The 27,198-nt window shown below is 57.1% G+C and overlaps 1 protein-coding gene across 32 annotated transcripts in view; it reads right to left on the bottom strand.

Moving 5' to 3' along the window:
- NCOR2 (nuclear receptor corepressor 2) overlaps positions 1 to 27,198 on the bottom strand; it is a 224,689-nt gene that overhangs the window by 144,965 nt on the left and 52,526 nt on the right. For 31 of the 32 annotated variants that reach the window (XM_081251922.1, XM_081251913.1, XM_081251914.1 and 28 more), the window contains 2 exons: positions 7,498 to 7,715; positions 625 to 752 (listed from right to left, as the gene is read on the bottom strand). In XM_081251922.1, the coding sequence (XP_081108048.1) occupies positions 625 to 752; positions 7,498 to 7,602 (233 nt within the window). In that variant the 5' untranslated portion in view covers positions 7,603 to 7,715. Of the gene's footprint in view, positions 1 to 624; positions 753 to 7,497; positions 7,716 to 8,122; positions 8,434 to 27,198 lie in introns of those variants that run through there. The other variant, XM_081251917.1, reaches the window with a different exon arrangement.

Below are 27,198 nucleotides of genomic sequence, written 5' to 3'. Positions count from 1 at the left end.
GAAGCAGCAGCAGCAGCTCATGACTCTCAGCAATTAGTGCTGTTACTGTCTCAGGCACCTTGGGGCCCTGCTCTGGCCTTGGCCCTCCCCTCACTTGGGTCCCCACCCGCCGTATGGCTTGCTCTCTCCCACCTGGATTTAAGGAAGGCAAGGCAGGCCCACAGGCCCAGTCTGCCAGCTGAGGGATGGCAGAGGACTCGGAGAAAAGGGGAGGACAAAGGGAGGGGGTGACAAAGGGAGGGGAGGACAAAGGGAGGGGAGGACAAAGGGAGGGGAGGACAAAGGGAGGGGAGGACAAAGGGAGGGGATGGAGGGGGCTCCCCACGTGCACCCAGCTGTGGACACGTCACTCCCAACCAGCAACCCAGCCCCACTCCCCTACTTCTTGGTGGTCACGCCCTCCTGCCTGGGCCACACACCCAGAGGCCACTGCAGGCTCACAGCGGGAAGTCCAAGGGCCACGTGGCTCTTCCCTGCCCATCCCCATCCCTGTCCCAGTCACAGCCGTACCAGGACAAGGGCACAGCCTGACACCCCTTCGTTTAACACCGACCCTGCAAGCTCTTCGTGAGCACAGGCCTCCACTCCCCGGTCTGAGCAATGGACGCGCAAACCCCTCCTCACCTTTCATTCCCGGGCTGAAATTCAGACAGCAGGGAGGGCCTCCTCCGCTGGGGCTGGATGATGGAGCCAGGCGACAGGTGTGAGGTGTAGTCACGGGGGTGGTGCTGGTACTCAAGCAGCCCAACGTCCTGCAGCAGAGGACACAGACCAGTGAGCACCCGTCCCGCTGCAGTGCAGCCCACACAGCGAGGCAGGGCCAGAGCCCCCTGCCCGGGGCTGCTCCTGTACCCGGGGACCCTCCCACGTCCTTTCCCAGCCCTCAGATCTAGTCCAGCCAGAGGACATTCCTGGGGCCAATCGCCAAGGAGAAGTGACACATTCAGCTAAAGGACACCTGGTCCTGCCCTCTTTCCAGATGAGACAACCGAGCCCACGTGTTAACAGAGACAAATGGAAAAAGGCACAACCTGCACGTCTGCGATGGGTGCAAGTGACACAGCAGGACACGGGCATCCAGACCAGGGGACAGTGGATGACACGGCAAGTGCTGATGGTCTGCAAGGCTCGAAGACCAGATTCCAAAACAAAGCCCCAACGTGGGAGTCCCCCGTCTTACAGAGGGAAAACCTACACACGTGTGTCACATAGGCAAGTACAGCTCAAAGTCAGAAGGATAAATCCAGGCAAAACCTGCCTTCTTCAGTAATATGCCATCTATTACCCACTGCCATCTGTGGAAAAACTAAACACTAACAAATTAGATGCACCCCGATTAGCAACTACACCCTGATTCGAGACACGTTAAAATGTTTAAAAAAAAAAAAAGATAGAAAAGAGAAGCCTTTCAAAGGAGAAAACAGGACAGGCTTCCTATGTGTACCAATCCAAATCGATTAGTTGTGCCTGCAGAGAACACCCAGTTAAACTGTGGGGTGGCAATCAATTAGTGATGTCTGACACGAGTAAGGCTTGGGAAAGCGTGGGATTGTAGGTGATTTGTTTTCTTCTTGGCACCCTTCTTAATTCTCCCAATTTTCCAAAAAAATCTAGTCCTTCTTTTGCTGTCTGGCTTTTTTTTTTTTTTAAGCAGTTATTTCTGCAAAGAGAATTAGATGATACCACGTAGGTGTGTTGGAAATGTATGTGTTTCAGACCCTCCAAAACAAACACATGTAAAAGGCTGGGAGGCTGGAGGCGAGAGAGGATGAGTAACTAGAATCAAGAGGGATCCTATCAACCTCAGAGGCTGGAAATGAGGGAAGGGCCTTCCTGGGCAGCCCGATGTGGAAGCAAGAAGCTGCACGGCCTCTTGCATGGGGTTGAGGTATCTGTCCATCCCTTAAACTCTCTGAGCCTCAGTTTCCTCATCAGTGAAATGGACGCCTGAATTCCCTGGCAGTCTAGTGGTTGGGACTCCGCGCTTCCACTGCAGGGGGCACGGGTTCAATCCCTGGTCGGGGAGGCTAAGATCCCGCGTGCCGCGCGGTGCGGCCAAAAAAAAAGAAAGAAAGAAAACTGAAATGGATGCCTGACCCAGATGGAAGGAGGCCTCTGTGTCTCCAACCAAACATCCCCCTTAACTCTCCAAGGGCTTCCCTTACGACTGAGGGCAGCTTCCAGAAGGCAGAGGACTCAGCCTCCCCTCCCCCACACTCCACGATGTCGATGTCGTGCACAAGGCACCAGGTGCTAATGAAGGAACAAGAAGAAAGGGCTGGAGGGAGGGGGCGGCAGCTCCTGGGATCATGCCGGCGAGGCTGCCAGGCACAGATCCGGGGTGCACACGCACGCAGAGGTGTGAGAAGAAATCGGCAAGCACTGCAGTCTGCTGGGAGGAAAATTCCCTCTCACACAAAAGCAAAATGAACAAAGCGGCAGAGGCAGACGGTCCAATCCCTTGGGAGAGGGCCCCGGCAGGACGGCGCCTACCACTGCCAACCGAGGCGGGAAAAGGCACACGGCCCCCAGGGCTCCCGAGGCAGGGGCGTGGGGCGGCCACTGCATGAACCCTTCTGGCCTCAGTTTCTCAGTTTGGGAACCAAGCAGGATGACCCCATTAGCACGGTCTCTCCAAGGAACACCTTGGGGGCCATCTCTGTGGTATCCACACTGATCTCCACCCCAGGGCTCTGAGTGCAGGGACCACCGAGGGTGCCTGCATCTCTACAGGAAGCCAAGAACCAGGGGGACCCCAAGAGAGACCGAAGGTGGGGCTCACTGTGGTCACAGGAGCCTGAAGACACCAGGCACTCAGGCTGGAAACCTCCAGCCACGTCTCAGGACACGAGAAACCTCCACGTGTTAACAAAGCATTCCAACCCCACCTGCTGCCCTCACACGTGTACGTGGCCCAAGCAGGCTCCTGTGTCCGTGACCCTTGGTCTGGGGGGAGCGCTGAAGACGAGAGGATTCAGATCCTACTCGAAAGCCTGTTGACGGGACCGCGGCATCTGAGCGCACGGCCAACCACAGGCCTGCTGGCCTCGGCCTAGACCCGCCCCCGGGCCCGCGAACTGGGTCACGTGCGGAAGGACCATGTATCCATTTGTGACAAACTGGAAATGAAACAGACTGGTCCTTCCCACAGAGAGCCTGATAAGCACTGATCTAGGGCAGGAGTCAGCAAACGGGGCCCAAGGCCAAAGCCAGGCTCTGCCTTTTTCGTCAGGTGTCACTGGCACATGGCCATGGCCATTCCTGTACGTGTTGGCTGAGCTGCTTTCACGCTAGGACGGCAACAGTGCCGGAGTAGTTGCGACCGAGACCGAGCGCCCGGAAAAGCCTGAAATATTTACAGAGAAGGTTTGCCAATCCCTCCTCTAGAGGAAAAGCCCACAGTGTACCCTGGGGGCCATTCGGAAAAGGATACTAGCGGGCACGTTGTCGTCAGGACAGCAGCAGCCTCAAAGTCATCAACACTGCACTGTATCAGTCGCGCTTACTCAGCCCAGGCGTTGTGCAGAGGCCTCTGCACACGTCAACTAACTTGATCCTCAGGGTCTTAGAACTACCCTCGCTCAACTGATGGGGAAACTGAGGAACAGGGCGGTAAGGCCACTCGTCCAAAGTTTCACAGCTAGGAAGGCACTGAGGCAGGACGTGAATGCCAGCGGTCTGGCTCCAGAGTCTGTGCTCTGAAAAGCCCTTCTAACACTAAGGCACAGAGAGGCTAAGTAACTTGCCTAAGGCCACACAGCAGGCAGGAGCGGCGCTGGGATTGACTCCCGTATCTTTGGACTTTAACGCATTCATTTAGTGCAAAGCTTGCAGGAACTCGAGAGAGAGCTCAGGGGGTCCCGCGGGGCTTGGGAGAGAAGGCAGAATCGAGCTGAGCTCTAGAAAGCTGGAAAGGAGACAAGGAGGGGAGGATGTGTTGGGACCCTCAATCCTGGGAGACCCTCAGTGCCAGGAGCCCGCCAGGACCCTCAGGGAAAGATGTGGGGTCCTGATACTGTGGGGAAGGGAAGCCAAGACCACAGAGAAGGAGAGAACAGGGCTCAGAGAGGCTCTGAGGGTGGAGCAGGTGGGACTGAACGAGCCGTGCGCACCGTCACCGTGAAGAGAGGTTCTGAGGGTGCCTGAGGCCGGGTCAGGGGAAGCACACCTGGAATTAAGCCCTCCATCTGCGCCGGCGTAACACACCAGGCAGCCTGGACATGACGCAGGCTGAGGCAGAGGCCAGCAGAGAAGACGGCTCCCACCGCCCCTCTCAGAGTGCAGAGCCTCTTTGGTCTCCTGCCACCCCGCCAGGAGGAAAGCGGTGGCTGCCACATTCAGACACTGCCCCGAGCACCTCGCAAACATCTGCCAGTGGTGCTCAGGCCCACAACACCCATATTGCAGATGGGAAAACTGAGGCTGCCCCCACAGGGTTAAGTGAGCAGCCGAATGTCACTCAGTGAGTTGGGAGGAACAGGGATTCAAAGCCACATCTGGAGGTTCTTCCGGGCTCCGGGGTTGGGGGGGGCTCACCATCAAAGCAGCCCCATGCCCAGACACACTGGAAGAAGCCTCCAGGGCCAGGTGGTGCCACCCTGGATGCAAGCCTGGTGGGAGCAGGTATGGGAGTGAGCTGAGTCCCAGGAAGGTCACAGGTCACGGGGTCCAGGCCCCGCCCCCTCAGCCCAGCAGACCCGCCTCAACTACTGTACAAGGAGCTGGGACCCCTGGGTTCCCACCTGGCCCTTGGATGGGGCATTTGCCTTCCACGCCTTTTCCCCTTTTCCTCTGCCCTCTGCCCCCCAAAAGGGGGGCATCTCACAAACCCTGCCTGTACAGTGGGCTGGCGGTAAGGGGTTAGGGGGCACAGGGCTGCAGGGGGACCTCCAGATTCCAGTCCCAACACTCACCTCCCAGCAGCCAAAGAAAAGTGGCTCCAGCCCCGGACACATGCCCAGGAGAGCAAGACCCCCCCCAGGATGCCTAGAATTCTTGTTCCTGCCTTCCCAGTAACAAGCAGGGGCCCCCAGCTGGGTCGCCCCAGCACGAGGCAGGGTGATCAGGAAGTGGGGCCCCACCGTTGCCACCACACAGGATAAGGATGCCCCGCCTCGTAGCTACCCAGGGCCCCTGCTCACCCCCTGCGTCAGCCTCCTGCCCGGAGGAAGTGACCACTGGGTCCTACCCGGCCGCATCCTGCGTCACTGAAGGCCCAGCGGGAAAAGTGCGGGCGGTGTCTGAGATCAGCTGGTGACTCCAAGTGACTTCGAGAGGGCCCAGCTGGGGCGGGGATTGCAGGATGGCAGGGGCCAGAGGGACTCAAGGACTAACCGAGTCTGGGCCCTTGGGGAGGGAGTGGGAGAGGGGTAGGCATCTGGCAGGAGGGGACGAGAAAGAAGAGAAACCAGAGGCAACGGCCAGGAGCCCCCAGGGGAGGCAGCCCCTCCAAGCGGCTGTAGTGACAGTGACAATATTGCAAGTAGACACAGCTGGCTGAGTGTCTGCCAGGCCCTGTCATAAGGACCTTCCACAGATGATCACGTTTAATCCCCAGGAGAATCTAGGAGACAGATGCTCTCATTACTCCATTTTATGGATGAACAACCGAGGCTTAGAATCATTAAGCGACTTGTCCTGTTTCCTCACCTGCAAAATGTTCCCCAGCTACAAAGTGCAGAGCGTGAGAGTACCCTCACTTGAGTGGTAAAGAGAAGCGAGTGCAGCTGTATACATAAAGGGCGCCAACAAAACGCTCACCCTGTAGTAAGCACTCCGACGACAATGCTTAATTTTGTTATTGTGATGAGGATAAAGGTGATGACCACACATAACAGTAAATGACCCCCAGGAGCACAATCCTCGGCCCTGGGCACACAGTAGGTGACCAATAAGTAGTCATCCATTTCACAGGGGCTCAGAGTCCTGAAGCTGAAGCCGGCTGCCTTCTCATGGTGATTTAACCCGAGGCCTATTATTTAACCTCCCAGCCTCAGTCTCCTTATCTGCAAAATGGGATGATAACGCAAGGTGCTCTTTCATTGGGTTGTTTGTGAGAATTCGACGACCTCATCCAGAATGTGCCCGTTTATCACAGCTGGCTCTCAAAAGCATCTTGGGGGCCCAAGTCCTCAAGAGGCCACTGTTTTCGGGACACCCCCGGGCTGGTCCAGTGGGCTCATATGCAAAAACATCTCGCTCATGGAAGATAGAAAAGCCCTCCCACGCCACTTCCTCTCTGCATCTCAGGAGGGACCACACCAGCCGAGCAGGACAGACACAGGCGTGTTCACATAGGGGCCAGCACAGCAAGCTTTGACCCCAGCTGCAACTGCAAACCCTCGCAGTCCCTCACCAAGCAGCCAGGAGGTCAAACGGGGGAGGCCCAGGACCCTGAGAGCCCTCCGGCAAGCCCCTGAGGATATAGAACAGAACCAAGCCTCATCCTCAGGGCCACACGCAACTAGAGATGAAGTCAGGAAAGGGGGGCCCCCACTAGAAGGTGGACAGAGTGGGGTGCAGCTCGAAAGAGCTGACCAACGGGACTTCCCTGGCGGTCCAATGTTTAAGACTCCACACTTCCACTTTAGGGGGCACGGGTTCGATCCCTGGTCGGGGAACTAAGATCTCACAGGCCATGTGGCGCAGCAAAACATTTTTTTTTTTAAAAGAAAGACCTGACCAAGTGCACGCCCGCTCCCTCGCCAGCAGGCCACCCCCCCACTCACACAACGATGGGGAGACCCCTGTGAGCAGAACTAACCCATGGGACCCCCGTGTCGGGGATTCAGAGAATGACACGCACTGGACCTCACTGTCTCAGAGCGCTAAGCATCACTGCAGTGAATAGGCTCCAGGCCCTGAGGATTGGGGAGGGGAGGGTCTGCGAGCCATGGCCCCTAGGAAGCCACCCCAATCCTAAAGCAGGGGAGCCCGGCTGAGGCTGGGCTGACAGTGTATACAGCAGGAGCTCCACGTCTGCATGCAAACCCCACAGCCAACTCAGAGGCAGAGATCCCAGCTCAGCCTGGCCCTGGGCTCCAGCTTCCTGGCTTTAAAATGGGAGCTAAGGGCTTCCCTGGTGGCGCAGTGGTTGAGACTCCGCCTGCCGATGCAGGGGACGCGGGTTCGTGCCCCGGTCCGGGAGGAACCCACGTGCCGCGGAGCGGCTGGGCCTGTGAGCCGTGGCCGCTGGGCCTGTGCGTCCGGAGCCTGTGCTCCACAATGGGAGAGGCCACAACAGTGAGAGACCCGCGTACCGCAAAAAAAAAAAAAAAAAAAAAAGGGAGCTAAGAGATTTTACCAGCTGTCCCAGGGCCTGGTAAGGCCACAGATGCCAGTGGTCTCTGCCAAAGCACCCCACCTCCCCGCGGGGGACAGCGAGCCCTGGCAGGACACTGTTGGAGCCACTCTAGCCTCAACTCCAAGGAGAAATAGGAACCCGGGGACAAGAGAAGGCCCCAAAGGTGACCCCAGGCGCACATTCGTGCCCCTTACCGTGTGTGGCCGGGCGATCTGCACAGGGTAGGAAACGCCGTGGGGCGGGTAACGGGGCTCGGTGGCCCTCCACGTCTGTGCCACGGGCTGCGTGGACCCCGACATGGTGGTGGTCGTCCAGGGGGGCTCGTGGGCCCCTGTAAGCTCCCTCTCAATGGTCTCCAAGGATTAAAAGCCAGTCTTCGTCATCTGCTCGAGGGCCACCCTGTCCCAGACACCTGTGAGGAGACCAGAAAAGCAAGCAAGATCAGTCACAGGGCTGTTCCTTGCAGACCCTGGCGGGGCCCCAATTCCTTCCTGTGGCCCCTGTGAGGAAGAGAGGGGTCCTCCGGGACCCTCCTCCACACCACTGGCAAGCTCCGTGCCCACTGACAGCAGTGGGAGACGCCACGTGGTGTCTGAGGCCTCTCCAAACCACAGGCCAGCAGCTGTGGCACAAGCCACATCGGTGACAGCCGTGTCCTCCTCCGCTGCCAAGGCCCTCGCTCAGCAGGCACGGGAGCTCTAACTCTGCGGGCATTGGCCCCACGACCCCACCATGGCTCCCAAGCACACTCAGCCCACCCCACCCCACCCCAGGTCCTCTGCCAGTTTGAGTCACCAGGGCAAGGTTCCCCGAAAGCACCTGGCAGCTCAGGCAGGCAACTGCTGTCCCAGGAGGGGCAAAGTCCGTACAACCGTCCAGGGTGATGGTGGTGAACAGGGTCGGCTCGAGCAGAACACGGGTCACAGTGTAACCCCGGGCAAGGTCGGGCCTGCCTGGGCCTCCCAGTGACCCTCTGGGGAGGGTGAGTGACACGACGACGGGGAAGCAGGACAGACGTGAGGTTGGCCCGGACGTGAGCTGAGGGCGAAGCGACTGGGAGCCCGAGGGCCACACCGGGGAAACAGCCGAGGACACGGAGGAGAGCCGGCTGGGCCCCCGGTGGCTCCCGGAGGGGCAGGCAAAGGATGCTGTCCACGGGGAAGAAAGCACTCATGTGCCCATGATGGAAGGACTCCACTGGCTCTACAGATGGAGAAACTGAGGCCCAGGAAGAAGAAAGGACTCAAGTCAAGAGAGCAAGAGAGCCCCTGGTCAGAAGGGGCCTTTGCCCAGAAACCTCCGGGGGCCCCCGACCCCCCCAGGACCCTTCTCTCCCTCTCCGCCAGCCACTGCTCCATGCAGCCTGCCCAAGGTTATAACTGGCTCCGCCGCCCAGGCCCGGGCTGAAAGCCTGGCAGGTCTCGGGCCTCCTCCACACTCAGCCACTCAGAAAAGGGGTGTCTATCAGGCCCCTGCCATGTGCAAACCCCCCACTCACACCCGCCACCCAGGAGCTAAGGAGAATCCAAGATGGCGCAGGGGCCCGGCACCTGGAAGCCCCCATGTGATGTACCCTCTCGGGCTGCATCTCATGTGTGCCCCCAGCTCCCTGTAGTTTCATCACAACGTCCCTCATCGCCCGGCCCTCCACTGACAGCTGTCTTTCAAGGGCGTGGACGCCCTAAACCTCCGCCCTTTGGAGGTCTGATGTGGACGGATACTGGGAGGGAAGACTGAGATCATGGTGGTCAAAGGAAGAACAAGACCCCCCTCCCTCCCACCTGGGGGCTGTGACTGCATCCCACTTCCCACCCCCATCTCCTGCTACAGTAGACTCGACTTTCTTTTTAGGAACCATCTTCCCCCCCGGCAGACTCCAGGCGTGATCATGTGATCTGGGCCTGGCCAATCAGATTCCTGCTTCCCCTGGGCCACCGATTGGTTCAGGGATGGGCATCTGACCCAATCTGAGCCAATGAGAGTCAGTCTTGAGACTCTGAGAAGGAACCAGAAACAGGCACTATCCACTGGGGCTGTAAGCCAGGAGGGTGAAAGCCTGGAGCTCTCGGGGGGCCACCACTTGGCAGAAACCTACCCGAGACCATACCCCCAGGAAGGCAGATCTGAAGGGGAGAGAGAGCACAGCTAGGTCCTGATACAGCCATGCCTGAAGGCAGATCAAAGCTGCTTCTTCATTTAGGGAAGCCAAGGCACTCCTTCTGTGTGTTTTGCCTTTGCCAGCCCAACCCAGCTTTCTGTCACTGGCCATCAAAAGTTCTGACTCACCCAGAGAAGGAGGGAGTCACAAAGGAGGCAACCTTTCCATCGGGTGCCGTCAATCCTCCCAACACTGCAAAGCCAAAGAATTCCAGAGCCCAAACTGCCACACCTATGACCACCTCAGGAAAAAAGCCCACATGGACTTTTCCCAGACACCGAGACAGGAGGCACTGTGTAATTCTTTTTTTTTTCTTTTCTTTGCCGTACGCGGGCCTCTCACTGCCGTGGCCTCTCCCGCTGCGGAGCACAGGCTCCGGACGCGCAGGCTCAGCGGCCATGGCTCACGGGCGCAGCCGCTCCGCGGCACGTGGGATCTTCCCGGACCGGGGCACGAACCCGCGTCCCCTGCATCGGCAGGCGGACTCTCCACCACTGCGCCGCCAGGGAAGCCCGGCGCTGTGTAATTCTTATGAACGAGGGAACAGTCCTGCTCAGCAAATGGGAGCTACTATTATGACAGTCACTAGTACTGTCACTGCAGTAGCTGCAGCCCGGTCACAGCGCTGCTGTGGACATGGAAGGGAGGCAGAACTGCCCCCGCCGGTCCCCACCAAGAGCAACGCGGCAGCCCTCCTGCAGCCCGGAGACAAGAGACTGGCCTTGGGAGAGGGGGCAGTTGTGGCCACCAGTGCTGGGCCCTGTCCCAGAATTCCCTGTGTCCCACCCAGCTCATCACAAAGCCCAGCAGACCCTGGTGGTCTGATGCAGCAAAGCCAGTTCTATTCCGGCCTCTCTCTGGGTTTTAAACGGTTGCCCGCTCTCTGCAAGAGGAAGAGGGCAGCACCTGGCCAGAGAGAAGCTCAATCTGCTCGCCTTTCCAAGAGCACCACGCGCAACTTCCAAGTCGCTATGTGACTTTGCATTGCGTGAGGCGGTGAGAAGTCTAATTTACCAGTAGATTTCTAATCTCCTTTGCCTAATGAAATGCCAACTGGGGATGGCAGCCCCGGAAAGATGCTCACGGCGTGCACTGCATGTGGGCTCCAGAAGCCAGAGAAGTGATACCTTTCCAAACCAGCCCTGGAGAATCCTCGGCCACTTCCCCACCCTCCTCGTGCCAAGGCCTGGCTTCCCACGACCTCAACGTTCACAGAGTGTCCACCGCCGAGCTTGAGGTTCATGCCCCCACCACCCGTCAAAGGATCACTCCACCGGCTCCATGGCCCAGCATCCTCATGTGCAGGTTGTCCCCAAAGCCGGGGGACTCTGGGGATATTGCACCTCCTGCATTCACCACGAGCTTATTTTAATAAGCTCCATTACTATCTCCCCCAACCTTAGCCACATTTTTTGCCAACTTGAAAAAAAATTTTATTTTTAGGAAAATAGTTTGACAGTTTCTAAAAATGTTCAACAGAGAACTACCGTAGGACCCAGCAATTCCACTCCTAGGCATATACCCAAAAGAATGGAAAACAGAGACAAACAAATCAAGGTATTCACAGCAGCAGTATTCACTATAGCCAAAGGTGGAAACAACCCAAGTGCCCATTAACCAAGGAGTGGCGAAATAAACAGAATGTGGTCTATCTGTACAACGGAATATGATTCAGCTATAAAAAAGAACCAAGCCCTGACACATGTCACAACGTGGATGAACCCTGCAAACATGATGCTAAGCGAAAGAAGCCAGACATGAAAGGACAGATACCATACGATTCCACTTATAGGAAATGATAAATCCACAGAGACAGAAAGCTGACTGGTGGTTGCCAAGGGCGGGGGGTGGGATGGAGGGAGGGGTGTGGAGCGACTCATGAGTATGGGGGTTACCATGCAATGATGGAAGTGTTTCGAAACTAGATAAAAGTGGTGTTTGCGTAACACTGTGAACGGCGGGCCAGGGGCGGGGATTAAGCTTTGACTTCATCAGCAACATTTGGAGGTGCATGCCAAGAAAAAATATGACATTACTTCATCAGAGCCAAGGGTAGGAGAGGATGAGAGCAATCCACGGGGCAACGTGGGGTCTCCTGGATCTGGTCTTGGCTGAAAAGGGTTCTGAGAGATGGATCCAGGTTAGAGCAGGAATGTGATACAGTGGCCCCAATATCACTGCAGGGTCTGGGAGCTTTGGGGTCAGGAGAGGGTGGTGGACATCCATTATCTCCAGACTCTTTGGGGTCCCCGCTGTGAGCTGAGCTCCAGGCTAGTGAATGAGGCAGGGTCCAGGCCACAGAGGGTCTCGGTGCCCCGGCAGAGTGCAGACAAGCAGCAAATGGTGACTCTGACAGCAGGCTGGGGACTCTGGAAGCCTTGGGGAGGGCGAGGGGGTGGCAAGGAGAATTTTCTGGAGCGTGAACCAGACACAGCCAGGGGAGGGGGAAGTGGAGGGGGTTCCAGGCAGAGGCCACCACCTGAGCAAGAACCCGGAGATGAGACCAGGCATGTCGTGCTTGAGAAATTCATCAAGTCATTCAAGGCCCACGGACCATGGAAAGGATGGATTCTGTTCAAAGGGCAATGGGGAGCCACAGAAGGTGGTTGAGGGAGAGAGGAAAGGATCGGGGTGTTTGACAAGCAGGCGCCGTGAAGAGTGAGCGTGGAACCCAGAGGCCTGGGGGGCTCTCGCAAGCGTCCCTGCACGAGATGACACCGGTGGGACCGGGACAGCAGGAACGGAGAAGCAACAGCAGACGGCGTGCAAGTCGAGAAGGAGCCTGCCAGCCAAAGACACATCTTGCTCTGGGGGTGAGGGAGGCCGAGCGGCCCCCCAGGGACAGGGGCCTGTCATTCCCCCCCTCAGGCAAGGTGCCTCGGGGCTCTGTCCTCAGTTTCCTCCACTGTAGACAGGGAACATGCGTGTCCCTGCTCCACGGACCCAGGAGGACAGCACACTTGTGAAGGGTGCCTGGTAAACAGCAGGTGCTCAATAAGGCAAACGCAGCCAAGTCAGGGCTCCACAGGGAAGAGACAGCGCTCTGGCGAGGTTAAGGACTGGGTTTGCCAGGCGGTGTGGGATGCTCCCGAGCCCCATAGCACGGGGACACCGCAAGCCCCACCGGGCCTCGCATATCCAAACCAAAAACCACGGGCCCACAGAGCCGGCTGGAGGAGGGCTGCAAACTGCAGGCCCAGCCCATGCTGGGAGCACCCGTGCACACGGCCAGGGCCACGCAGCCGCCCTGGGAGAGCCACATAGGCTGTAGGTCTGACTCGGCAGCGCCCCACAAGGCTGCCAAGCCCATGTTCCATCCACGGAGAAAGCTCACTGCCTGTGATTCTGTGTCTGCCTTGCAGGGCCTAGCATTGCGCTGGGCACACAGCAGGTGCTCAACGAACGAAACTGTCAGGCGGAGGTGAGCGCCAGTAACACGAGGTGAGGCTGGAGCCCGCCACACCTGCATCTCCCTGACCCTGCTGGGCAGAGGCCTCTTTCCGGGGGGGATGTTTCTGTCCTGCCCGGACATCCCCTCTCGGGCCCCAGGCAAGACTGCCAGGGAAGCCACACCAAGACACAGACTGCCAGGGAAGCCACACCAAGACACATTCCACAGATTTTCCGAGTTCGAGCAGCCAGGCTCAGATCCGGGAGGGTGGGGTTATAGCCACTGGGGCTGGGATGTCTCTGAGGGCACAGGGAGGCGGAGCGGGTGTTTGTTAAGGGGCCGGAACGGAAGCTGAAATGTGCCTGGGAGCCTTCAGACCTGAGCCCAGGAAGATGAAAGGGGAGCTGTCTGCACCGCACACGCCTGACATTTTCTTGGAACTAACGGGACCGACGCTGGGACTTGTGGCAGGTGGGGAAGCTTCAGAATTTCAAATCAGCTGCCAGGCAGGAGAGAGGCCCCCGGCCCCGGCCCCGGTGCTGACCCACGTGCTCGTCAGAACCCCCCATGGCGCTCGAGTGGCCACCAGTCCCACAGAGGGGACACGGTCTATGACACCCCACCCCAGCCAGCCTGTCTCGGGCCAGGGACACACACATGTGCTGGGAGCCTATGGGCAGGGACCCTGCCGGTCTCCTCAGTGTCTGACATATAGTAGCTGCTCCATAAATGTTTGTTTTAATTGCCTGCTGAATCCCCCATGAGGGGCATGGTGCCTGGCACACAGTAGGTGTGTTATTTTCCTGGAGCTGCCATAACAAACTGCCACGAAGTGGATGGCTAAAAACAACGGAGATGGATCCTCTCACTGATCTGGGGGCCAGAAGTCCAAAATCAAGGTGTCAGCAGGGCCACACTCCCTCCAGAGGCTCCAGGGGAGGATCCTTCCTTGTCCCTTCCAGCTCCTGGCGGCTCCAGGTTTCCTTGACTTGTGGCCCCACTGCTCCAATCTCTGCCCACCTTCGCATGGCCTGTTTTCCCGTGTGCCTGTGCTTGCTCTTCTTATAAGGACTCCAATTATATTTAAGGCCCACCCTCTCCAGCATGACGTCATCTTAACTAATTACATCTGCAGAGACCCTCTCTCCCAATCAAATCACACTCATAGGTTCCGGGTGGACATGAATTTGGGGAGGACGTCATTTAACCCAATACAATAGGTGCTCAATAAATATTTGCTTTGTTCACTGCTATATCCCAGAGCCTGGCACAAAGTAGGCATCCAATAAATATCTACTAAACAAAAAGGTGCCAGGCAGCCTGGCCCGAGGAGAATGGAGACCCGGAAGCCAGCACTGGGGCAGTGGAGGGGGGATGGGACAGGACTTGAGGACAGAAGCAGTTCTGGGGTGTGAGGCTAAGCTGCTATGGAAACACCAGCTAGAATGAAGCTGACTGTTCCCACCTTGTGTTTCTAGCTTCTGGCATGCTGTAAACATCGGGGACCGGCCAAGCATTTGATGGCCACCTTCAGCAGGGGCTCATGGCACAGAACAGATGCCCAGGAATCCAGCTCTGAACTAAGTCATAAGATGAAGATGGGAAGTGGCACTGGTGAGCCTCACCCGGCCTGGCTCACAGGAGCCTGTATGGCCCACGTGGACAGGGGCAAAGGCAAAGTTCCTGCCCCCTGCCCTGGCTGCTGCCCACTGTCAACCACGCTTTATAGGCGCCTCCTGTGGGACAGGTGCTGGGACGCAGCAGCGGATAACAGACCCAAACTCCCCGCCCTCGCGGAGCTGACATTCCACTGGGTGAGACGGGAGTAATTATAGGGTGGTGGACAGTATCTGTGCTACGGAGAAAAATAGAAGCGTGAGGTGGGTAGGCAGGCGATGGGGGGTGAGGTGCAGTTTTAAAGTGGGTGGTCCGGGACAGCCTCACCAGAAGGCATCTTTAAGCAAAGATGTGGAGGAGGGGAGAGAGGGAACCAGCAGATGTCTTGGAAGGGTGTTCCAGGCAGACGGAACGGCAAGTGCAAAGGCCCTGAGGTGGGAGAGGAACAGCAGGGAGACCCGAACGGTGAGAGTGGAGGTCACATGGGGCTTTCACTCCCAGTGAGATGAGAAGGATGCCACACCTCTGGGCACGGGTGATGTGAAGGGTCTCCTATATCAAACCTGCCCCTGGCATCTCTGGGCTCAAGGAAACTTCAGCTGTGCCCCCTGTCCAGGAGCCAAGGGTGCAGGCCTCTGTGCATAAAAGGGCTGACCCACCTGTAATCCTAATTCTATTAAAGGAGGAAGACCAGCTTCCTTGCCCCGTACCTGGCAAAGAGGTCACTGGGCTCCGTAAGGAGCAGCCAGGACCCCAATCACAGCCTGTCCTTGGCCCTGCCCGAGGGGCGGTGGTCTGGAGTAGCTGAGGGTCACCATACTCAGAGCCAACTCAGGCTGCTGCCCACAGAGGTGCCACCTGCCCCCCGCAAGCTGGGACCAAGCTAAACAAACCCATGCTCCCAAACTCCACATATTCTGGCCAATCAGGAAATTATCTGGGTATCTACAAGGTGCAGGCACCGTTGCAAACACTGGAGCTACAGCAGTGAACCAGTCAGACCAAAAGGCTTGCCACTCAGAGCTGACATCCAGTGACAGGTCTGTTCCAACCGGGAAAGCTCCCAGCCAGGCGTTCACGGGGAGATGGATGGATGGACGGACGAAGGGAGAATGGATGGATGGATGAAAGATTGATGCTAAGATGAATGAGAGATGGATGGATAAAGGAGAGATAAAGGGAAGGGGGAGGGAGGATAGATGGATGGATGGATGGATGGACAGATGGATGGACTGATCAGCCAATGCATATCTATTTCACTGTCCCATTTTCCAGGGGTTTTCTGGTCTTACTTTTTTAACCAACCCCCAGAGCCAAGCGTGTCTTTATTCCACTAATATCCCCCCACGTCAGGCTCCCTGCAAGCCACCATGGGGGACACAGATAAGCATCATCCTCCCCATGGCCCAAGCCCATACAAGTGTTCCCCAAGCCCCAGGGTGCTGGGCACAGAACCCCTGGGGAAAACTGCCTCTGGTCCCGAACTCCAGAAGCGCAATGGGAGGGTCTGAAGGCCCACCCTCCCCTGGGCACCGCTTCTCCTCCTCAAGCCATAGCCAGCACCCCTCCCTCCTGGGGAAAAGGAGAAAAGAAAAGCCAGCCCACTGCAGCCTCAGAAACATCTCCCCTGTGGCCAGCGGGGTTTACAGCCCCGGGTAACACGATCCATCACGCCACACGCATGCGCCAAGCAACAGCCAGAAAAACAGCTTCCCGTGGGCCCAGACTGTGGCACAGACCCCAGATCTGCTCCCGCCGGGCAGTCTTCCAGGGACCTGCTTCCCCCTCCCCATCCAGCTCAGCCAGGCCCCAGCGACCAGCTCAGCACGAGGCGTTATAAAGAGGACTTCACAGAAAAACCCCAATTTCTGGTGTCCCTGAAAACCAGGGGCTCTCACATATTGCCAGTGGGGACGTAAAATGGTGCAGTCACTGCAGAAACCAGTCTGGCAGCGCCTCCCTAAGCTAAACACAGAGACACCATATGACCCAGCGATTCCACTCCCAGGCATACAGCCCAAGAAATGAAAACAGGTGATGAGACAAAACGAACATGAATGTTCACAGCAGCACTATTCACAACAGCCAGAAAGTATCAATAGAAACAACCCAAATATCCATCAGCTGATGAGTAGATAAATAGAATGTGGTCCATCCAGTCACTGGAATATTATTTAGCCATAAAAAGGGACATATAAACCATGAAAACATTATGCCAAGCCACATGTTGAATGATGCCATTTGTGTGCCATGCCCAGAAGAGGCAAATCCATTGAGTCAGATGCAGGCTGGTGGCTGCCAGGGGCTGGGGGAGGGGAGGAAGGGGAGAGACTATTAATGGGTATTAGGTTTCCCTTGGGGCGGTGAACATGCTGTAGCACGAGATAGCGGTGACGGTGACACACCACTCACTCTACTAAATGCCCACGAACCGTACACTTTAATATAGTTCAAATGGTAAATCGTATGTGTATTTTCCCACAGCAAAATCACTTAGGGGCACCACCGGCTGGAGGCGGGCAGGAGCTACCCACATGGGATGGACACACCCTCTCCTGGTCAGCTATGTTCGTTTCTATCCCCAGCCTGGCCAGCGGTGCTCAAAGGCCAAGGGCTCAGTTCCCCTTCTCCGTCCGGCCTGGCTGGCTGGAGCTTTCACCTCCACCATCTCTTCCCGAGAACCTGACCCCAACTCCAACCTGCCAGCCTGGGCTCCCGCGAGCCTCTCTCTTTCTGCCGCTCCCGTGGGCCCAACACCATGCACCACCACCGTCTGTTTACCCACTGTCTCCCCACCCCCAGACTGAGCTCCTGACCTGCAGTTGGAGCCCCACCTGGTATCACATACATAGTAGGAGCCCTGGAGGCTGTGAGCTGTTACAGCCCCTCAGTCACTAAGGAAAGGTGGTGCCCTCCAGCAGGCCGCCCTAATCCTAGAGATGTACCCTCTCCACCAAGCCACCTCCTGCCCGCGCATTGCTACGTGTGGAAAGTGACCAAATGGGTTCAAATCCCAACTCTGCCACGATGTAGCTGTGTGACCTTGGGCACAGTCCCGACTTCTCTGGGCTTTATTGTCCCATCTGTAAAACTCTCTTCCAAGGGCCAGTGGAAAGAGGATGCATTGGGAAAAGATCTATGGGAAGTTCAACACCCATAAATGAGTCCCCAAAACAAGAGCTGTGGCTGTTACTACCCTGCGCTGCTCCAAAAACTGCGACGAGGGAGGGAGGCAGGCAAGGTAACGGCCACGCTAGTGATGATGCTACTGGCAGAGGTAGTTACCTTGACTATCCCCACTTTGCAGATGAGCCAACTGAGGCTGCGGGAGGTGAGCCGACCAAATGGTAGAGTGAGTCCCTAATTAGGAGGTGAGACCAGGGACGCCCACACCTGAAAACAGAAAAAGCAGAGGGTGCTTCCCGGGGTGAGCAGGCCCTCGCAGTCTGGAAACAAGGAGAAGGGGGTGCTGCTCTTCTCAGCCCTGAGACCTTGTCTACACGACATCTCACTCATTGCCCTCTTGTTACAGATGGGAAACTGAGGCCCAAAGAGGGTCAGCAGGCTGGTGCTGCATGGCCAGACTCCACCCTCCTCAGCTGGATCGCTTGGCCCACGTGGTCCAGGCGTCTGAGGAGGTGGGCACAGTGGCCTGCGCTGAGCCCAGGGGCCACGCAGGGACGGGCTCCAGCTGCACCAGGACAGCCAGGTCCCGCAACAGAAATGCCGCTGCAGCCTGGCTGGGAGGCCATGGAGGAGAGACCCCCAAACACCACATCCTGCATCAAACCTTCCAGGGAAGGGGCTTCCCTGGCGGTCCAGTAGTTAGGACTCTGCGCTTCCACTGTAGGGGGTACGGGTTCGATCCCTGGTCGGGGAACGAAGATCCTGCAAGCTGCACAGCTCGGCCAATTAAAAAAGAAGAAGGAGAAAGAAAAAAAAAAAACCTTCCGGGGAAAAACATGCCCCCAGCACCTGCCCCACCTCTTACCTCCCTGAAAAAGGATCCCCAGCCACTAGGAGAACCTCCACCCACCCCCTGCCACTGATTCTGCTTCGGGAAGCCCTCCCAGGTCCCTCATACCCGCCCCTTGCTACTGGCAGGTTCTACCTCATCCACAGGCACCCACTCACCAGAAGAATCTGATTTCCCTCACCAAACATGATTGTCCCCATTCAACAGATCAGGAAACCGAGGATCAGAGAGGTGAACTCACTTGCCCAAGGTCACACAGCCAGAAAGCAGCCAGGCGTCATTCTGATCTCCAAAACCGCCAGCCCAGGCCCCGCACACCCCACGGTCCCTCCCAGAGCAAGCAGGGATGAGGCGCTGGTTGGAGCTGTCAAGGAGGCCAGTTTCTGTTTCCAATTTAATTGGTACGTTTGTGTCCGCTGGGCTGTGGCCAGCTCAGCCGCCCGGCCCTGCTTCCCCGCCAGGGCAAGTTCTGCTCAAAATCACTTCCTCTGCGACTCTTTTTCTTTTTTCCCCTTTTAATTTTAAAAGGAAGAGAGAGAGAGGTTGAGAGAGAAACCACAGCCCTGACAAACCTCCTGGCACACCAGGTCACAGGGTTCCGCACGAGAACCCTTGCCTGGCAACGCGACCTCCCTCTGGGGTATTTCACAAACATGACGCCGGATTTTTCCTCGCTCTTCCTCATTAAGTCCTGGGCACCCCGGGAGGGACGTGGTTTCCATTAGACCCGGCTCCTCCATCTGGCCTTCCAAACGGCAATTTTCTCTGCAGAGGGAAGCGGGGGCGGGGGACACAGAGAAGAGGCTGGTGTCTGGGCGGCGGCTGTGTGACCTGGGCAAACAGATTAACCCCCTGCCCTGAGGCTGGGATGGGGGGTGCACCTATGAAGGGGGTCCCCAGGAGGACCCTGGGATTCTAAAGGATGAGGGGCTTGGGGTCCTGGGTCCATCCACTTGGCTGCCTGGGTGGGACTGAACCAACAACTGAAGAGAAAAGAGGCCACAGAACCCAGCGCTTGACATTCTGCTAAGTGAAATAAGCCAGACACAAAAGGGCAAACACTGTAGATTCCGCCCAAATGAGGTGCCCAGAGGAGTCAGAGTCACAGAAGGTAAAAGGGTGGGTTCCAGGGCCTGGGGGAGGCATAGGGGGAGTTCGTGCTTAATGGGCACAGAGCTGCTGTTTTGCAAGATAAAAAAAGGTCTGGAGAGGATGGTGAGGATGGTTGCACAACAGTGTTAAGCATACTGAACACTACTGAACTGTACATTTAAAAATGGTCCAGACGGTCAGCTTTCTGTTATGTGTGTTGTGCCACAGTTTGAGATTTTTTTCTTTAAATTTTGAACACACACACACACACACACACACCTCCTCCAGGGAGGACTCCCTGACTGCTAGCTAAGAGCACCCAGCTGCTCTGTGGTGGTTCCCACTGTCAGAGCAGCCCCCATGAAAAAAGACAGCGTGGCCAAGGGTGCTGCCTAGCACTCAGCAGCCCCTCACAGCCAAGGGCTGAGAGGGACCACAGTCAAAGGCCGGTCTCAGCCCATCTCACCTCAGCACCCCATGGCCACGGGGCACAACTGGGCCTGCAGACGGGCGCCTCACAGCTCTGGTCCCTCAGAAGTCTCCACTGACCAGCCGTCTCCAACCAGATGGCCTGGACCCAGGGAAGGGCTGACCAGAAGCTCTCTGCCCCTTGAGATGGGCCCCTGGACCCTGAAACCCGAGGCCAGGCCCAAAGCAGCTCTCTCAATGCCCGCTGGACTGCGGTCTCCACCCCATGGCTCACAGCCAGTGCAGGGACCCCGAGGGTGAGGGCGGCAGCCCCTGGGTTCCCACCAACTCCCCTGCAGCAACATCTGGCAAACGTGTCCTCAGCTGTGCAGCTGCCGGAAACGCCGCCTCCACACACACAAGCCCTCAAGGACGGCTTTCCGAAGAATTTATGGGGTCATCCCTAATATTTCAGGGCAGATCTCTGGGGGACGTCCTCCGCCACATGTGAACAAGGACAAATGTTTCTGCTGCTAAGAATAGCTGCTCTAGGCCGGGAGCCCACCCACTCACCTACCACCCTCCCATGCATCCCCCCCCTCCTGGACCCCCAGCAAACCACCAGTCTGGACCCTTGCAGGCCCACCTCCCACAGGCCTGGCTGGGAGGCCCCTACTGCCACCCAGACGCCCAGGCCCAGGGAGAAAGGATCCACTTTGATCAGCTCTGTCCAAATGTGGACGCGACCAGGCCACTGAATTAGCCCGAGGGCATTCGTTGCTGAGTGTCTGATGACAGAGGAGTGATCAGGAATCCAAAAGGTCCTCCAGCCCTGCAGCCAGGAGTTCCAGACAGCGAACGGCTTCCCTGCCCAGGAGCGGCAGTTGATTATCAGTCCAGGGAGGGAGGAGAATCAAAAAGGTTCCAGGGCGGAGGGTCCCAGGCCGGAAGTAGGGAGGCGGAAAGAGAAAGGAGGACTATGCACATCCACCAGCCTGGCCTGCAATACCCTCAGGCCAGGCTGGGACCGTGACAAGGAGGGGGGGTGTGTGTGTGTGTGTGTGTCTGTGTGTGTGTGTGTGTGTGTGTGTGTGCGCCGTGACAAGGAGGGGCGGGGTGTGTGTGTGTGTGTGTGTGTGAGAGAGAGAGAGAGAGAGAGAGAGAGAGAGAGAAAGGGCACAGGAAGGGGGTGGCCCAGGGGATCACAGCTTCCAGTTCTTTCAGGAGAAGAAAGTCTGATTTTGAGACATCCCTCAATTTGCAATTTTTATTTAAAAAACACTGACTTGGGGACTTCCCTGGCGGCCTAGTGGTTAAGACTTCGCCTTCCAAAGCAGGGGGTGTGGGGTCGATCCCTGGTCGGGGAGCTAAGGTCCCGCATGCCGTGCAGCCAAAAAACAAAAACATAAAACAGAAGCAATACTGTAACAAATTCCATAAAGACTTTAAAAATGGTCCACATCAAAAAAAAAAATCTTTAAAAGAAAAACAAAAACACTGACTATAAACCCAATGCAATAAATCAGTCTGACATCCATATCCAGCCCTCACACTGCCAGGATGTGACCTGTGGCTTCTGACATGTGGTCAGCTGGGAGCCACAAGAGAGGGTCCAGCAAAGCCCAGGGAGCTTCAGGGAGGGGGGATGGCGAGTGTCCAACCTGGGCAAAGGCTGGAGGCGGGGCCCGGGAGGCCCCTAATGACAACAGGGAATGGGAGGGGCTGGGCCACTTACCCATCAACGACACCACCCTAACCCCAACAGGACACACACTGGCTGTGAAAGGGGGGCTGGCTCATCTCCAACACATGGAGCTGTCCATGGCAAACCAAACCCCATTGTCCTTGGGCCACCAACCCTCCTGCAGCCCTCAGTCCTGGCCTTGGGGGAGGCTGACCCCGCCTCCCAGGTCTGCCCAATCAGCACCGGTCACAGCAGCACCAGCTGCAGTGATTGATTTGGGAGGGGCTTAACTCTCAAGCTGAGCTGATAAAAGTTCATTCCCAAGAGTAGCTGGAATACCAGGCTTACCTTCCACTGGGGCCGCTGAGCTGGCATGAGGCTGTGCCACCAGGGACTGGACAAGGAAAAGCACCTCGTCACCTGAGCCCCTAGATCCAACCGTGCCTGAAGCTTACCTGAGCCTTTTGTGTTAAATACAGGAGAAGCAGGGAGTCTGACAATTGCAACCAAGAGACCTACGACAGCAACGCCCTAAAGCCCAGCTTCTAAGCCCCATGAAATCTCTCCCCAGAATCAGATCTCCTCCACCCTCTGGTCTCCTCACCTGTACAGGTAGGGAGAGGTCTAAAGCCAGCCAGAAGGAGACAAGGGGAACTGAGATGGAGCCTGGGCCAGACTCAACGTAGGAGGAAGGAGCCTGGGACACGCCTGCCCTGTCTCTCACCCAGAAGAAGTGGCGTCTCCCAGCCCAGTCCTGAGCCGTCAGTGGCTCTAAGGGGGATACAGCAGACAGCAGCTTTGCAGATAAAGGTGCCCCTCCGGAGGCTGACTCAGATCTGGGTCACTCCTCAGCCACAGGCACACCCCACCCACACTGCCCTGCGCAGTAAATTTAGCCTCCAGCCTCAGTTTCTGGAGTAACATCCCGAGCACACTTGTCTCTCTCTCTCCCTCTCTCTCTCTCTGAACATCTGCTGTCCTGAACTGAACGTGCTGATAAACAGAGGCCGGCTTGAGCAGGTCCCAGCAGCCCCAGACAGGCCAGAAGGCAGGCATTGTCTGCAGCCAGGAGGCCAAGCGGGCTGCACCCACCTACTGGCGTGCCACGGGTCCCATTCCCACTGGGGCCTCAGTTCCCTGGGCTGTAAAACGGGCAGCTGCTCCTGGCCTGGAAGGTGGCCAAGGCTTGAACCAGCAGGTGGAGATCCTGACCCTACCCCATAAGTGCTAACTTCCACCATCCCTTTCCTCCTGGCCTCCATGCGGCCCCAGACTTGTGCCGGCTCCCATTTCAAAGACAGAGAGACTGAGGGTCTGGGAGCGAAGAAGCCTGTCCAATGTCCCACAGATAGGAACGCGGCCAGGGAAAGATGAACAAACACGGCTTCTAGCTCCCAGGTTCTAAGCGGTCACTGTATCAGATCCAAGGTGAGCACCTGGCCCTCATGATCACAGCCAATCCCCAGCACACTGCTCGCTGGCATCAGTTCATCTGATCATCCCAACATCCCTGAGAGGCAAGACTGAGGCACAGAGAGGCTAAGTAACTTGTCTGAGGTCACACAGCAAGCAAGTGGCACAGCCTGGATGCAAACCCAGGTAAGCCCTCTCCAGCGTCCACCTCTTATCCAATGTGTGATGGGACCCCATCACCTCTGTACCCCTGCCACCCTGCTCAGGCTGGGGGAGACCCATCTCCCCTACCAGGCTCCAGGTGTCACACCCAACATCACTGCTCATGGGTCCAGGTCAAGTTTTGCCAGCTGGAGGCGACCACGGATCACTGCAGATGGGCCGCGGCCAACTCCATGTCTAACCAGCCAGCCCCCAAAGCTTGCCGCAAACCACCGACCCCAGGCCGCAGAAGGGGAAGGCAGACAGCATCCTTGCCTCCAGCCCAGCCCCCGGCCCTTATCAGGACCTGGAACCCTCGTTGCCAAAGTCCTGCTGCCTTATTTCCCATCCCCCCACAAGCCCAAATACAAGGTCCATGAAAGCAGGAACCACATCTGTTTTGTCCATCGCTGAATCCCAGCATGCTGCACACAGCAGGCGCTCAATAAATGCTTGTTAAATCTACAAACACTCTAAGAGCAAAATTCCAGGCTCTGAGCTGAAGCTCAAAGACCACTTTGTAAACAGAGAAACTGAGGCCAAGACAGGATCTACATAAAGCCAGATTTCAGGGTGTCATCTACACTGGGCCAACGTGTCCCAGAAACTGATCCACATCTATACTGCCTGCTCCATTTTCAAGGTGGCCCAGGACTCTGATCCCTCCCCTCCTGGGAGCTGCAATGCCAGCCCATCCATTAGCCATGACTGGGACTCTGAAGGCCGTCACCACCACCGAGGGGCTGTGTGGCCTTCTCCAGGTAGCCTGCCCTCGCTGAGCCTTGGTGTAGCCATTTCTCAAGGGCACCTGGCAAATGAGGCAGTTTGCTGGGGAATGGCGGCCATCTGGGTGCTAGGTGAGCTGCCAGGCATGTGGAGAATGGGCATTCTGGGCTTGGGGAGGGGTCCAGCGTGGAACCAGGGAGCCTCCTGGTCCTGGGCCTCATCGTTAGGGGCGGGAGAGATAGCAGCAGGCAATGGGCGGGTTCCGGAATCTGTGGATTTGGCTTCTGAGTGAGGGAGGCGGACTCCAGGCTCCTCAGATGGGGCTCCCCACACCGCTGGGCACCCGACCACCTCACTTTGTCCTGGGCCCTCAGGCTTGGGTGGGGAAAGGCACCACGCAAACCCCTCCCAGGGAGAGCTCTCCCAACCTCCAAAGACGGGGGATCACCAGCGGTATTACTTTCCCTAGATCCACTGTAAACAAATAATCACAATCCGGGTGGCTCAAAACCACTGAAATTTATTCTCTAACTGCTCTGGAGGCCAGAAGTCCGAGATCAAGGTGTCTGTAGAGCCACACCCTCCAAAGCCTCTAGGGAAGGATTCTTCCTGGCCTCTTCCAGCTCCTGGTGGCTCCAGGCATTCCTTGGCTTGTAGCCCCATCCCTCCAGTTTCTGCCCATCTTCACACGGCCATCCCTCTGTGTGTCTTCTGCCTCTTTCTGTCTCTCATAAGGACACCGGTCACTGAATTTAGGGCTCACCCACGTAACCCAGGATCACCTCATCTCAAGACACATCTGCAAAGAGCCTTTTTCCAAAGCAGGCCACATTCAGATGGGCTGGGTATTAACAGGTGCACATGTGTTTTGGGGGCCTCCATTCACCCCACTACACTGGCCTCAGCTTTTTTCTGATCGCCCACCTACTGAGAGCTCACTCCCTGCTCGGTCCGACGGCCAAGGCCCAGCACAACCCAAGGCCCAGCACAACCCGCATTAAGAAGATGAGAAAACTGAGGCGCAGACAGTTAAGCCACATGCCCAGGGTCTGAACCCATTTTCTCTGAGCAGGGCACACGGGCCTCCCTCCCGTTTAGAGGAAGCAAAAGGCTCTCACACCCACGCCCCCAGGAGAGGGCCCACCGCTGATGACTCACTCCCACTTCACAGGCCAAGAAGTGGTTCCGCATGGTTGGGGGCGGGGAAGGACACAAACCCCAGAGTCTCAGTTTGCTCCTGCGCCAAATGGGAGCAAATCCCACCTCCTGAAGGGTGAAAGGGGGTCCTGGAAGGCGAGAACCTCTGCCCCCGGATCATCACCACCCCTGCTGATGCTCACACAGCTGCCCACCCAGCCTCCCACCTCAGCACAGAAAGGGCCATTATGACATCACAGGCCTGGAATTATGTTATTAGCCTGGGAAGGAGGCAGGATCCAGGCACAAAGGGCTCACTGTCATGTAAATCCACACTGGGTGGGGGGCGGGGGTAGGAGGCAGCCCCTCCAGCCTTCCAGCTTCAGAGCTGGGCCGAGAAACCGACTCCCAGCCTTCCGGAAGAGTTTGGGCATCTCCAGGCCTCGGAGGTTCTCTCAGACTGGGAAGTGGGCCCTTTCCCAGGTCTGAGCCAGATCCCTGGAAAATAGCAGCTGCTCTGAGGAGGGTCCCCAACAGAACCTGGGTTCCAATCCTGCCTTCTCTACAGCTGTGCCACTGTCCTCTGAGACAGGGATGGCCAAAGGGACTCTGAGGGTGAAATAAAATCATCTCAAAGAGCTGCGCGGCGCTCTGCGCACAGAAACAACTGCACAGGAAACGCCACTACCTATTTTTTTTAACTTTTTATTTTATATTGGAGTAGGTGTTGTGTTAGTTTCAGGTGTACAACAAAGTGCTTCAGTTACACATATACATGTATCTGTTCTTTTTCAAATTCTTTTCCCAATTAGGTTATTACAGAGCATTGAGCAGGGTTCCCCGTGCTGTACAGTAGGTCCTTGTGGGTTACCTATTTTAAATACAGCAGTGTGTACATGCACCGCTACCTATTCCACCTCTGAGTACTGAGTGCCTGCGGCTGTGTGTCTTTGGGCAAGCTGCTTACCCTCTCTGTGCCTTATCTGGAAAGGGTGATTCAGGGCCCCCATCACAGGGGTGTTGGAAGGACTCAATATGCTAAGCTGCACCCCTCTCCTGCACCCTGGATCCCTCAAGGCCCCCCATCACCACTTTCCTTGCTCACCAGCCCCACCTCTCTGACTATCTAGGAGGTGCAGACTTTCTGGGGATGCTTGGTGGGTTCCTACAGGGCATTCCTGAGCAAACATACAATTACTGCTTTTCCAAGGACTCTAGTTTTCCAAGAATGCCCCCAAATGCATACTCAGCCCCTGGGAGCAGAACGTCTGGGGTGCAGGGAGGTGAGCTCACCATGAATTCCAGCTCGAGGGACATGGGTCTCCCTAGCCGGAGCCCTCGCAGGTGTGCATATCTGTCCCCATTCACCTTGAGAGGACAGGCCCAGGCCCACAGCTTGTGGGGGACACTGAGTCAGGAACAACTGTTTGCTAAGCACCTATGTGCCCAGTGCCAGGGACACAGTGGTTACCAAGATGAACAAAATCTCACGTGGAGGGTTTGGGGGGGACACGGCTGATGGACGTGTGTAAATCCCAGGTGATGACAGTGGCAAGGTGGCAGGAGTGATGATGGGGAGATGGAGGCCTCTCAGGAGGTGACATATGAGCAGAGGCTCAATGAGAGGAAGCTGTGAAGATCTCACAGAACGGCGTCTCAAGAAGAGCACAGCAAGTACAAAGGTCCTGAGGCAGGACCATGATCGGGGCTTCTAAGAAACAGCAAAGAGGCTCGTGGGGCTGGAACGCCCCTAACCCCCCCACCCAACTCCCCGCCCCTCCAGGCTCTGCCCAGCAAAGCCAGAACCTGAGACGCTCAGCTGTGACTGAGCTGTGACTCCCTGCCAACACAAGCCTCCATTACTCCAACATGACAGTGGAACCCCTCTCGGCAGCTCAGACCCCCGCCCCGGGTCCTACAGGCACCCACGTGTCTCCAGCCTGGGATGCTCTGAAAGCCTCCAGAATCCTGAGGCACAAAACGTGCCCTTCCTGGACCTCTTGGGATGCCCAAGGGCCCATGCTCAGTTACTAGCCGGCTATAAGGGGCACAGCCATCTGCTGACCCTCTCCCAGGAGCCCCTGGAGAAGCG

Source organism: Mesoplodon bidens, assembly GCF_964165515.1.
Source record: "Mesoplodon bidens genome assembly, chromosome: 13".
Classification (NCBI taxonomy): Eukaryota; Metazoa; Chordata; class Mammalia; order Artiodactyla; family Ziphiidae; genus Mesoplodon; species Mesoplodon bidens.
Note: the sequence above shows the minus strand (reverse complement) of the source record. Positions and strands in the feature narration are given on the sequence as shown.